The 13508-nt window shown below is 29.6% G+C and overlaps 1 protein-coding gene across 1 annotated transcript; it reads right to left on the bottom strand.

The window, feature by feature from the left end:
- Nucleotides 1–344: 344 nt before the first annotated feature.
- On the bottom strand, nucleotides 345–4224 carry LOC148302640 (uncharacterized). Its single transcript, XM_088271303.1, has 3 exons — nucleotides 4102–4224; nucleotides 1886–2047; nucleotides 345–587 (listed from the first exon to the last, which is right to left on the bottom strand). The coding sequence occupies exons 1-3, from the start codon at nucleotides 4189–4191 to the stop codon at nucleotides 411–413; spliced, it is 429 nt and encodes a 142-aa protein (XP_088127429.1). The 5' UTR covers nucleotides 4192–4224; the 3' UTR covers nucleotides 345–410.
- Between the last annotated feature and the right edge of the window lie 9284 nt (nucleotides 4225–13508).

Here is a 13508-nt window from a genome sequence, read left to right as displayed (position 1 = left end):
ATTGACAAACACATTACTAAAATTCTTGGAAGTTCTATATATATGAACCAATTTTGAAACATTATTCTTGAGTCACTAGAACTTCACTTGAGACATCTATTGGTGAAAAGATCAGAAGCTTTTTATTGAGCAGAAACTCTTTTATGAACAAGTATTTGGACACACTCAAAATGTTCTTTTTTTTCATTGTATTTCATATAATGTATATACATATGAAACTTAAATAAATAAATAATTTTTAAATTTATAGTTTTTTTTTATTATTTTGTGCGATGAACAACTAAAGACAGGAATTGAAAAAATATTTTATTTAACATATATTAATTTTTACTAGCATTGACAATTCAGGTTTTTTTTATTTATTTAAAACGTCACAAAAAAGATAATTTCTTGATGATTTTGCCAGGACTTTAGCCCATACCTGGTACTCCACCACTCTTGGCAGGATCAGACTTCACGTACAGACGGAGACATCTGTGTTTTTCTCTGTTTACGAAAATAGATATATCCACCCTGAAGTATCCGTATAACATACTTGGGAAGAGGCCGTTTGTATCGAGTGGAATCTTATCAATGCAGTATTTTTTCTGAAAAAAAAACAATATATTTTTTATGTTAACAAGTTTTTTTTTGGTTAGTTCTCAAATAATAAAAAAAAAGCAATAAAAATATAAAATTACAAGTACAATATGATTTTTAATATCAATCTGCAAACCCAAGTTGTTCCAACAAAATAAAAATTATTTAAGAATTGAAGGTTTTGATAGCCTTATAGCGGATATAAAAAAAAATCAATATATGGTAACTACTGAAACAACATTAAAAAACATTTAAAAAAACATTAAAAAATTTAATTTAACTGGCATTCTACTTTAATTTCTTAGTATTGCTTTTGAAATTTATTTTATTTTTTAGTGAAGCATATTTATTTTCTTAATTGTTATTGCAATTCACACTTTCGAACTTCTATTTATATTGATTAATTCCAAAACAAACTGTTTGAACAAACTTAAATATCATTGGAGACATCTACGATGAGGTGATATAAGCTTTTTATCAAACAGAAATTCTTTAATTTGTTTGTGAGGTCCAAATCCTGGATTATACTATTCACATACCCAAACCCTTATCCGCACCCCAATGGTGCATAGGGCACTGCATTATACAAACACATATCTTGATCGTTAACACACGAAGGAAAGGTGATCAGTCCACCGCTTCAGGTTAATATTGAATAAATATTAGAGTGAAAAAATCACTTATATTCATTTGACCCCCCCCCCTGGGAATCAAACCCGGGACCTCCAAAATGGTAGTCTAGCGTGCTGACTATTACACTACGGAGGCAGACATACTATTCACATTTTATATATATATGTATATATATATATATATATATATATATATATATATATATATATATATATATATATATATATATATATATATATATATATATATATATATATATATATATATATATATATATATATATATATTTATATATTTATATATATATATATATATATATACATATATATGTATATATATATATATACATATAAATATATATATATATATATATATATATATATATATATATATATATATATATATATATATATATATATATATATATATATATATATATATATATATATATATATATATATATATATATATATATATATATATATATATATATATATATATATATAAATATATATATATATATATATATATATATATATATATATATATATATATATATATATATATATATATATACATGTATATAAATATATCAATATTTGGACACACTCAAAATGTTGAAGATTCCTATATCTTTATTACTATCAAGCAACAATCTGAAGAAAAGCTTTACCATTGGTAGGGGACAAATTACGTTTTCTTCCCCGGCTGCTTTTACGAAGGTTTCCCACGGTTCTTTAATATATTTCAAGGCACTTTCACAGGCAATACCCTCATAGTTTAAAGCGTTCGGTTTCCATCCCCCGTCTCCCCACTTCGCTGCAGTGAAATATAGCTGAAAATAAATAATAATAAAATAAAACCCTTATCAGCACCCCAACGGTGCATAGGGCACTGCGTCATATAAACGCAGTGTTATCTTGATCGTTTACGCATGAAGGAAAGGTGATCAGCCCCCTGCTACAGGTACCAGTCCAGGGTAATATTGAATAAATATAACAGTGAAAAAATCACCTATATTTATTTTACCCCCCTTGTGGATCGAACTCGGGACCTACAGAACGGTAGCCGAGCGTGCTGACCATTACACTACGGAGGCGGACAAAAAATAAACCATATTTTGTATATTAAAAGCATTGTTAACTTTATGGTATGGTAATATAACACTCTCCTTATCATTCATCATTCATTTTTGTAAAGTGATATGATACATAAAGTGAACGATGAATGATAAGGAAAAAATAAATCAACCTTTAACGAATATTGTATAAGCCTTTTGGAAAATATCATTCATGTTTTATTATTTATTGATTTGGCATTATCTTTGTGGAGTGACATGTTGATTATTACAAATTAAACACCACTAATTGAGTTTTATTTAATTTAACTAGTTTCGAAAACATCTGTAGTTTTCGAAACTGGCCGTGTGAAATGAAATAAAGCTCCATTAGTGGTCTAGCACAAGTATTTAATTTTTAAAAATCATTTGTGTTAGTACGTTACGAGCGCTGCTGCTAAATTTGTGCACATTCTACGAATTTATAGCAAGGCGCCAAAGGAAATGGTAATTAATATAGTTTCCTATTTTTTATATTTTCCTGATACTTTAAAGTGCATTTCATAAACTTTATAAAATAAAAAAATAAAAACAAACACTATTTACAACCACTTTTATTACTCCAACCTTCTTTTTTTTCTTGTTTTAGATTCTATACCCTTTTTCGCAGAGAGTTTTATTTGTTGACGTCCAACTATCTCTCCCTCTCTTTGGTGGTCTTACGGGGAGGAGATGACCTAATTTTATCTTGTTTGCCGTGATGTACGGGATTCTGGACAAGCCCATTCTATCTACATGGTCCATTCAAAATCTTCTCTGTTTCTGCTCCATCGGACGATATCTTCAGTTGCACAGGTCCGCCTGATATCTTCGTTTCTTATCTCTAAGCGTCCTCACTGTGATGGCTCTTATGATCTTCATTTCAGATGTTTTGAGCAGATTTTTGCTTGGATTAGTTTAGACTTTGTGAGGGATGAAGAATATCTTGGTCATAACTGACGTCAAGAAAATGTGATTTAGTTGGCTTGGCCACGTACTCCGCTGCCTACCGAGAGCCTCAATCAAGATTGCCTCTTTTACAAGGCATCAAGTTCGCACCGCCCAAGACGACCACTATTGACAATTTGTTGGGAGCTCTCGTCTGAATTTCGGGACGCGGACCTGACTGGGAGGATGCAAGGGAGCTGGCAGCCGACAGAAAAACCTAAGGGACAGTTTATGGACTCCATATTCTCCAAATAGGGAGCGGATATGGTTAAAGTAAGTACCGCGTAAGTCATGACACGTCTTGTACATTAGTACGTAATAAGGTATAATTCCTCATTTAATTTTTTTGACATCTCATCAAAGATGAAGAAGAATATAGAAGTCAGGGCTAGAGTGGTTTAAGTGATCACTTTACACACGTGTAACATTCACCAATTCTACCCATTGTTGACAACCAAACTACTCAAATTCTTGGAAGTTCTATATATTGTATATGAACTAATTTAGAAACCTTGTTTTTGAATCACTAGAACTTCACTAGAGACATCTATTGGTGAGATGAAAAGAAGCTTTTTTATTGAGCAGAAACTCTTATATTCAAGATTTCAAATAAATAATATGAAAAATAACTCCTATTGTTGACAAGATGTTGACAAGATGGCGACAAGATGGAGATAATCCAGATTTGTGAACAAGTATTTGGACACACTCAAAATGTTGTAAACCTTATTATTCCAACCGGTTTCGACAAATACCTTATCTTCTACATGCTCCATGTATCAAGTTTGTATTTGATTAATTTTACAAGCTTTATTCAGAATTGACGTAATTTTTTAGATACTCACGTAAACGTTTTCGTCCATTGGGACACCTAAATCCAAGCAGCCAGTGAACCCAGCGTGTGAGCGGTTGACTTTATTCATGGATACGCCCATTGCGGCTGGATACTCTCCCGGATTGTCGCAATCATCAAACCGCTCTATGGAAATATCAGCTGGTCCCTGGAATATAATAATTGCCCTTAGTTCTATAATACTAACATGTTCAACCGAGTTCCACAAAACTAAGTCTCGAGATCAATTAAAGAAGATCTGTTATTGTTATTCGATTGTCCGGACAGGTAACCAAATCACTCACTCCTTTCAAGAACGTCATTAATAAAAAAAACTTGATTTTTCAGGAGAATGTTTTTAAAGTTTAAAAATTTAATAAAATGTTTTAAAAATAAATATCAAGCCACTTATTGAACTTTTTACTGTGCAACAGATCTTTTTAGGTAAAACCTAAAGGGTTTTTCTCCATTTGAAAAATATTTAGTACATTTAACAAAAATAATTAAACAATACCTCTTCTTCAAAATGCAAAAACAACACTTTCTACCCTGTTGCGGGTAAATATTAAGTTAAAAATATGCCTCTTTTCCAGGGATATAGTACATTTTCTGGGCGTTCCGAAAACATGCAAAACTGAAAATTGACGATTTTTGATTTATGAAGTTCTTGAAAGGAGTGAGCAAAATGTTCTTACCGGCCATTTTTTATGCCCTTGATTTTAAGAGAATGCAGAAACCTGGCTTTGAGCTCACCTTAAATCTTACGGGTCATGGTGGGCTCATGAACTACCTGCATCGTTTCATGCTCTCCGAGATCGACAGCTGTAGGTATGATGATGAGACACCTCAAGATGTCTCTCACCTGTTGATGCTTTGCCCCCTTTTCAGCTTTTAAAGACAATAGTTGGGGGTGCATTACAGGAGCCTGGGTGAGGACCTATCCGAGTTCATAAGGAACTCTCAGAAGATGTGGTATCATACATGATAAAAATAGTCAAGGATATTGGTACCATTAAACCAAGCTGGGATACAAAATGCCGAACCCTCTTCTAGTGGAACGGAAGGCCTGTTGGCGACTGTCAATAGTCCGGCTTCTCCTGAGGAGTTTAACGTAATCTCCTCCCAGCAATGAGCAAATGCTGAGTAGTTCCTGATTAGTCCACACTAGTTTATCCCTTCTTTTCCCAAAACAGATTAAAATAAATCATTTTTTGACCAGAAGAAACAAAAATCCACTTAATGACTCATAAACCTTGTACATAATAAGCAAGGTTAATAATAAATGCAACTCATAAAGATTTAATAATAATAATAATAAAAAACCCTTATCCGCACCCCAATGGTGCATAGGGCACTGTTTCATATAAACGCAGTGTTATCTTGATCGTTTTCACATGAAGGAAAGGTGATCAGGCCTCCGCTTCAGGTACCAGTCAAAGGTAATATTGAATAAATATTACTATGAAAAAATCACTAAAATTTATTTGAACCCCCTTGGGAATCGAACCCGTGACCTCCAGAACGGTAGCCGAGCGTGCTGACCATTACACTACGGAGGCGGACAAATATATTGCATATAAATATTTAGATAAGATTAATATTTTATTATTCCTAACGTCGTTTTAAGTCCTTATTAATTTAATACAAAGCAAAAAATGTAGAATTGGGCATTCAATTCCATATTGATCAAGTATTGGTTTAAAAGAAGGTTTTAATAACAATAATTAAATAAGTACATTAAATTCATGCTTACAATATTTGCCGATATTCGAAGACATAGAAAATTTAATACGATTAAAAATGATGCATAAAACATATTTAAAAAATATCGTTTTAAAATTGCACAGGTCCAAAACATAAAAATAAAATAATCACCCAGCAGATGCAATATCTGCGACTGGACAATTATGGATATCACAACTTCCATATATAACAATAACGATAGTTACAGAACAATGAAAAACCTTGTCGACATATATTTGTATAGTTTCAATCGCTTGTTGTTTTAAATGAATTAAATTTCTGCATACTATTATATAATGTGATCACGCTATTGAGAGATAAGGTTTTAATTATAATTTATTTTATCCGACGATCATAATAATGATTTACGCTTAATATATATAATATAATAATAATAAACCCTTATCCGCACCCCAATGGTGCATAGGGCACTGCGTCATATAAACGCAGTGTTATCTTGATCGTTTACACATGAAGGAAAGGTGATCAGCCCTCCGCTTCAGGTACCAGTCCAGGGTAACATTGAATAAATATGACAGTGAAAAAATCACTTATATTTATTTTACCCCCATTGGGAATCGAACCCGGGACCTCCAGAACGGTAGCCGAGCGTGCTGACCATTACACTACGGAGGCGGACGACGTAACTATGTACCAAAAAAATGCAATACAATATATACAATGGATTCAGTATGTTATATCAATCACGATTTATTACATAGTTCATTTATTTGTCTTCTTCTTGCAAATATTTTCTAATAAGACACCAGTAAACTTGGTAGATCTGAATGCCCTATTGCCTCATCAATTTGTTCAACTACATACCTTCTTTTCAACTCTCTGTTTCTAATTAGAATTATTTTATTTTACCTTTCCCTTCCGATGCTAAAATAAAAACGCGCGTCCCAGTGTTGGGAAGTCACTACACATAAAAAATTAGCGATTTTAAGAATTATTGTATTATCCTGGTTTGGAAATGCATTACGAAATTCTCGAAACTCTCGATTTCTTAATTTTCTAATTCATGTTTAATTATTTTCCTATCAACCAACTATTTCTTCACCATTTCATAAAGTTTCATTCTACGTACTTTATTTTTTTTAAATAGTTATTAGTTACCAAATAAAACTCACTGCCTGTTATGTACAAGGATTTATAGCATTTTATGTTAATTTATCTTTAAAAATATACAATTAGTATAGTAACTACATAATTAATTAAAAGTGTTGATCCCCAAAAACAATACAATGGATACAATCTTCTTCTTCTATGTTGAGATGTCAAAATTAATGTAAAAAATAACTCCTTACTAGAGATAATACAGATTTGTGAACAAATATTTGGACAGACTCAAAATGTAGTTTTAAAAAAATGTTTTTTAAAAAATAACTCCTAATTGGAGATAATCCAGATTTGTGAAGTATTTCCATATCCGTACTTTCCTTTTTTTTAAATAATTATTAGTTGCCAAAAAAACTCCCTGCCTCTTATGTAGGTACAAGGATATAAAGCATATTATGTTTATTTATCCTTAAAAGGATAGTAAATTAGTATGGCAATAATAAAATAATGAATATAAACCCTTGAAAAAAAACAACAGATTCGATTTTTAAGAACAGTGTCCGTCGATGGTTGCTTCTCAGTGGTAGAGACAAGGTAGAAAGAGAATTTATTAATTAATTAAAAGTCCAAGCTTAATTATTTTACTGTAAAACCTTTCTATTGTAAATTGCTGTTGTATCTATTGTGTGTAATGTATAAAATCTAGTAATTAAAAATGAATATATTGTATCAACATGTAAGTATTTCGCCTCAACACAGGCTATGCCTAAAGAGCTGTAATACATATTATCAAAATAATGTAACTATGTACAAAAAAATGCTCTTTTTATTTATTAATAATAATAAATAAACAATTATGGCATGAATTAAATGCTTCTTCTTTTATATACACCAAATAAGAATTGAAAAATTACGATTGCAAGTTTTTAAATTGTACATGCAAGCTTGACACAGGCCATGCCTAAAAAGCTCAAATATACATTATTTCCATGTAGTTTACCATGAAAATATTGAATAAATAAGTCATTTAATTTGTTGTGCATAAATTGCATTGTTTGAAATTCAAATATTTAATTTATTCTTTCGGCATTAACTTTGTGGTAAGACATGTTACAATGATTAAAGAAAACACTTCGTTTTTTACCACTTGAGTTTTATTATAGACTACATGTTTCAGAAGTTAAACTTCCATCATTCAGTTATTATACAGACATGAATGATGGAAGTTTAACTTCTGAAACATGTAGTCTATAATAAAACTCATGTGGTAAAAAACGAAGTGTTTTCTTTAATCAATGCAATACAATATATACAATGGATTCAGTATGTTATATCAATCACGATTTATTACATAGTTCATTTATTTATATTCTTCTTGCAAATATTTTATAATAAGACACCACTAAACTTGGTAGATCTGAATGCCCTATTGCCTCATCAATTTTTGTCAACTGCATACCTTCTTTTGAACTCTCTGTTTCTAACTAAAATCATTTTATTTTACCTTTCCCTTCCGATGTTAAAATAAAAACGCGCGTCCCAGTGTTGGGTAGTCACTTCACATAAAAAAATAGCGATTTTAAATCGGAAAAATACGGAAATTCATAGTTAATCCCCTAAATTAATTATAAATGAAGTAAAGAATTAAAACAATTTAGATTTATTTGCTGAAAACATAAAAAAATATGGCAACGCTCACGGAACAAGCATAGGTTCACTCTTGTCGGGAGCCCAAAAGCTACTGCCGAGTTCCGCTAGTCCGCTAGCCGCTAGCCAGAGAACATTGAGCTTTAAGCTACTCACGCTTGCACAGTGCAAGTATGCAAGAGTGAGATGCGAATATAGTGTCGCGGTTTCCGCACAGTCTTCACGCACTGTTTATATGCGAATTTGTTTCCGATATTTACGAAATACCTCTGATGTGCCCGATAAATTCTGTTTGTTATTAATATTATTTCTTAATTCAATGCATAAATATGTTATGGAGGAATACCTAAAATCTTAGCCTTGTATTTATTACATTTATAGAGATATTGATGGTTATTAGAAGTAATGTATACAAGGTACACATCACCGGGAAGGGAGGGTTAAAAAAATGGACATATCCGTAGAAATCCAGGATAGAAAATTGTTTATTAATTTTTACTATAAATTTGATAGCTTTGTCAACTGACGTGTCATTTTCTCTTGCTTTTATTATTTATTCATAGGGATATACAATTCCGACCGCAATTATTGTATAACCAAGTCTTAAGTAAAATATTGATATCCCTTGAACTGAATTTATTTCTATCGCTTGTCTCTTTAAATATTCCTTTTACTGAAAAAACCAAGGGAAAATGTTTGTACACGTGTTGTGTCGATGTAGAATAAATATATTAAGGAATTTTAAATGAGAAGAGAAGACGAAGAATCGCGTGACAGTTGAAAGGGGTTAATAATGCATGCATTCTGGACGACACCATTCTTATATATCCTTCTAAATATACATACAAAATAAATAGTAAGTTCGCGTCTACCAAAGTATTGTATGAATCACAATCGTAACGAAATAAGTATGAAAAATAGTGTGTATAAACATGCCCTGCAGACGCAGACGGTAAGACGCAAAGTAAATGATAATTTATTAATAAATGATAATGATAAATAACTCCTATAATAGGAGATAATTTAGATTTGTGATCAAGTATTTGGACACATTCAAAATGTTGTCCTTTTAAAATTATTTTTTGATTAAAAATTAACACCTGAATACATCGCTCACTCCTTTCAAATCTATATATCAAAATATATATAAAAACACTCGTAAATTTTTAGTTGTGTATGTTTTCGAAATGTCTAGAAAATGTACTATATCTCAGTAAAAGCGGCATATTTTTAACTTAATATTTACGCGCTACAAGGCAGAAAGTGTTGTTTTTGCATTTTGAAAAAAAGGTATTGTTTAATTATTTTTTTAAATGTACTATATATTTTTCAAATGGAGAAAAAACTTCCAGGTTTTGCTTTGAAAGATCTGTTGCACAGAAAAAATTTCAATAAGTAGCTTGATATTTGTTTTAATACATTTATTATATTCTTAAACTTCAAAAACGATCTCCTGGAAAATCAAGTTTTTTTATTTATGGCGTTCTTGAAAGGAGTGAGCGATATCCGTATAAGTATGTTTATCTGAAAATCACGTAAAATAAGTATGTATATCAGACAACATTCTTTCATATCCTTCTAAATATACATACAAAATAAATATTATAAACAGTATGTACAAAACTGCCCTCCAGACGCAGACGGTAAGATGCAATAAATGATTATTAATTAATAAGTGATAATGGTAATTAACATCTATAATTGGAGATAGTCCAGATTTGTGAACAAGTATTAGGACACACTCAAAATGTTGTCCTTTAAGAATTATCCTTATATAAATTTTTAATTTGTTTTCGTCGAATGTCCCCAAGACATATATTTACTTATAGAGATAATACATAAGAAAAAAAAAGTGTTTTTTTTTTCTTCGGTATTTATGGGTAAGTTTTGAAACTATATTCGACAAAAAATATCGCGCCATCTATCAATGATGTATTCAGTACAAAAAAAACAACAGCGGTAGTAGGTACCTACGAATCAAGACTTTGTTACATCGTTATGTATATTGATATGTCAAGCATTGTATAGATGGCGCTGGCTCCAATAAAAAGGAATCATAGACGTAAACCATATCAAATAATTAAAATAATAATTAATTTAGTTAATAATAATTCTTTATATAAGTATATATGTATATAAATATATATATTTATATATATATATATATATATATATAAATATATATATATATATATATATATATATATATATATATATATATATATATATATATATATATATATATATATATATATATATATATATATATATATATATATATATATATATATATATATATATATATATATATATATATATATATATATATATATATATATATATATATATATATATATATATATATATATATATATATATATATATATACATTTACATATAAAGTCGTACGGGAGAAAGTGACCAACTAACAAAACGTAAAATGTTCAGGAGGGCCATTTAAGTCACTTTTGTTTGGCAAGAAAATAAACATCAATGCAGTTAGTCATTTTTTCAGGGCAATATGAAGCTATTAAGATATCAAATAGTCAATGATAACGTTTTTGTAAAATATGCACTTGGTCAATTTCTCCTGTATGACTACGATATGGAACGCGAGTAATCCAGGGTAGGCACTACTTTTCTGCCGATATATAATATAAATAAATGTCCCTTATTGTGTTTTAAATTTGGACAGCCGTACTGCAGCTATCTTGATTACAAATGTCATATATGATTGACGTACGACGCCACTTGCAAAAATTGTGACATCTTCCGATAGGGTGGTTAGTTTTGCGCCACCCTGTACATATTTATGAATAAAAAGGGCGATATTAACATAATTTTGTAGAGAGCTAGCGCGGGTATTAATAAAATATTTACATCAGAAAAGAAAATTTTCTTCGGGAGGAGTATCGCAAACCTTACTATTAATTATTGATAAAACCTCTATTTGCAATTTCAACACGCGCGTTGTGCATATTAAATTATTTCACAGGAAGATAAATGTATTCATAGGGAAAATAAACTAATGAACTGCATCGATATTCCACGCGGCAAGAAATGCAAATATTTCTGGACAGAAGACAATTCAAGAAAAGTGGTCAACGATTTATATATATATATATATATATATATATATATATATATATATATATATATATATATATATATATATATATATATATATATATATATGTATATATATATATATATATATATATATATATATATATATATATATATATATATATATATATATATATATATATATATATATATATATATATATATATATATATATATATATATATATATATATATATATATATATATATATATATATATATATATATATATATATATATATATATATATATATATATATACATACATATATATATATATATATTTTTTTTTTTTTTTTTTTTATTATATTACTTTTTTTATGCATTAATTTATAAAACTATATAAAAGAAAATTGTTAATGAGATGCAATCAAGTACGACATGGCCGAATGATACGATGTATTTCAGATCTACCCACCTCCAATATATATTTTTAACAAGCTCTTTAATGACTTCATGGGTAATGGAAGCCAAATGTATTTGTTAGATTTCGTTTGATGTGTTTCTGTGTTTTGGGTCACTTAGTTCTATATGTTACTGGAAGGTGCTTTCTGCGCTCGATTGCCGCCAAGTATAAAATAAATTCTAGAAAGATTTATTTTCGATTGTTCTGGGTGTTTGTGATATATTTTTTTCACATTAGCCTTCCCTATCCTTACTACCCTACCTGCAAACAAGCCTCTAAAAGTAGAGACTTTGCAGGTTATTCCTATTTTAAAAGATGCAGTCTTAATGTATATATATATATTAATATACATACATAATATATATATATATATATTTATATATATATATATATATATATATATATATATATATATATATATATATATATATATATATATATATATATATATATATATATATATATATATATATATATATATATATATATATATATATATATATATATATATATATATATATATATATATATATATATATATATATATATATATATATATATATATATATATATATATATATATATATATATATATATATATATATATATATATATATATATATATATGTATATACATATAAACGACTTGTGGATTTAATATAAATGATTTGTTTTATTTTTTACTAAACTCCCCATCAGTTCAATGCAATTACAGTTAATAGAACCTAATCGCTCGGATTTCAAAGTCAATAGTTCAATGGAAGTTCAAAAAAGTAACAGGTATTTTCATTGATTCTAAGCACACGATCAATGAGCGCACTTAATAGTGATTTAATGACTGTAAATAAGAATTTTGATGATAGTGGAGCATGACTTTGATCATTTTCTGAGGCGCCACACGCCAACGCAAGGCCGGACCAAACGTGCCCGGGGGGGATTCCGTATACTCCTGCCAGCTCCAACGCAGATGTGACGCATCGATAAAGAGGAATCACTCATCGATTGCGGAATAAATTACCCAAACATATAACCATGAATTGACAGGCGCCGTGGCGTTGTTGAGTAGATACTCGACCGCGAAATTGGCATCGCGGGTTCGTTCCCCGCCAAGTGCAAAATAAATTCAAGAAAGATTTTTTGTTCTGGGTGTTTGAGATGTATTTTTCACATTTACCTTCCCTATTCTACCTGCAGACAAGCCTATTAAAGTAGAGGCATTGCGGTTTATTGCTTTTAAAAAACTATTTTTATATTAGTAATATTATATTAGTATTTTTTTTATATTAGTAATATGTAATAAAAGTCCGCCCCCGAGTGTAATGGTCAGCACGTTCGGCTACCGTTCTGGAGGTCCCGGGTTCGATTCCCAAGGGGGGTAAAATAAATATAAGTGATTTTTTCACTGTCATATTTATTCAATATTACCCTGGACTGGTA

Source organism: Brachycentrus maculatus, unplaced genomic scaffold, assembly GCF_059751285.1.
Source record: "Brachycentrus maculatus isolate JH-2025_06_01 unplaced genomic scaffold, ASM5975128v1 h1tg000427l, whole genome shotgun sequence".
Lineage (NCBI taxonomy): Eukaryota > Metazoa > Arthropoda > Insecta > Trichoptera > Brachycentridae > Brachycentrus > Brachycentrus maculatus.
This window is presented reverse-complemented; position numbering and strand designations above follow the sequence as displayed.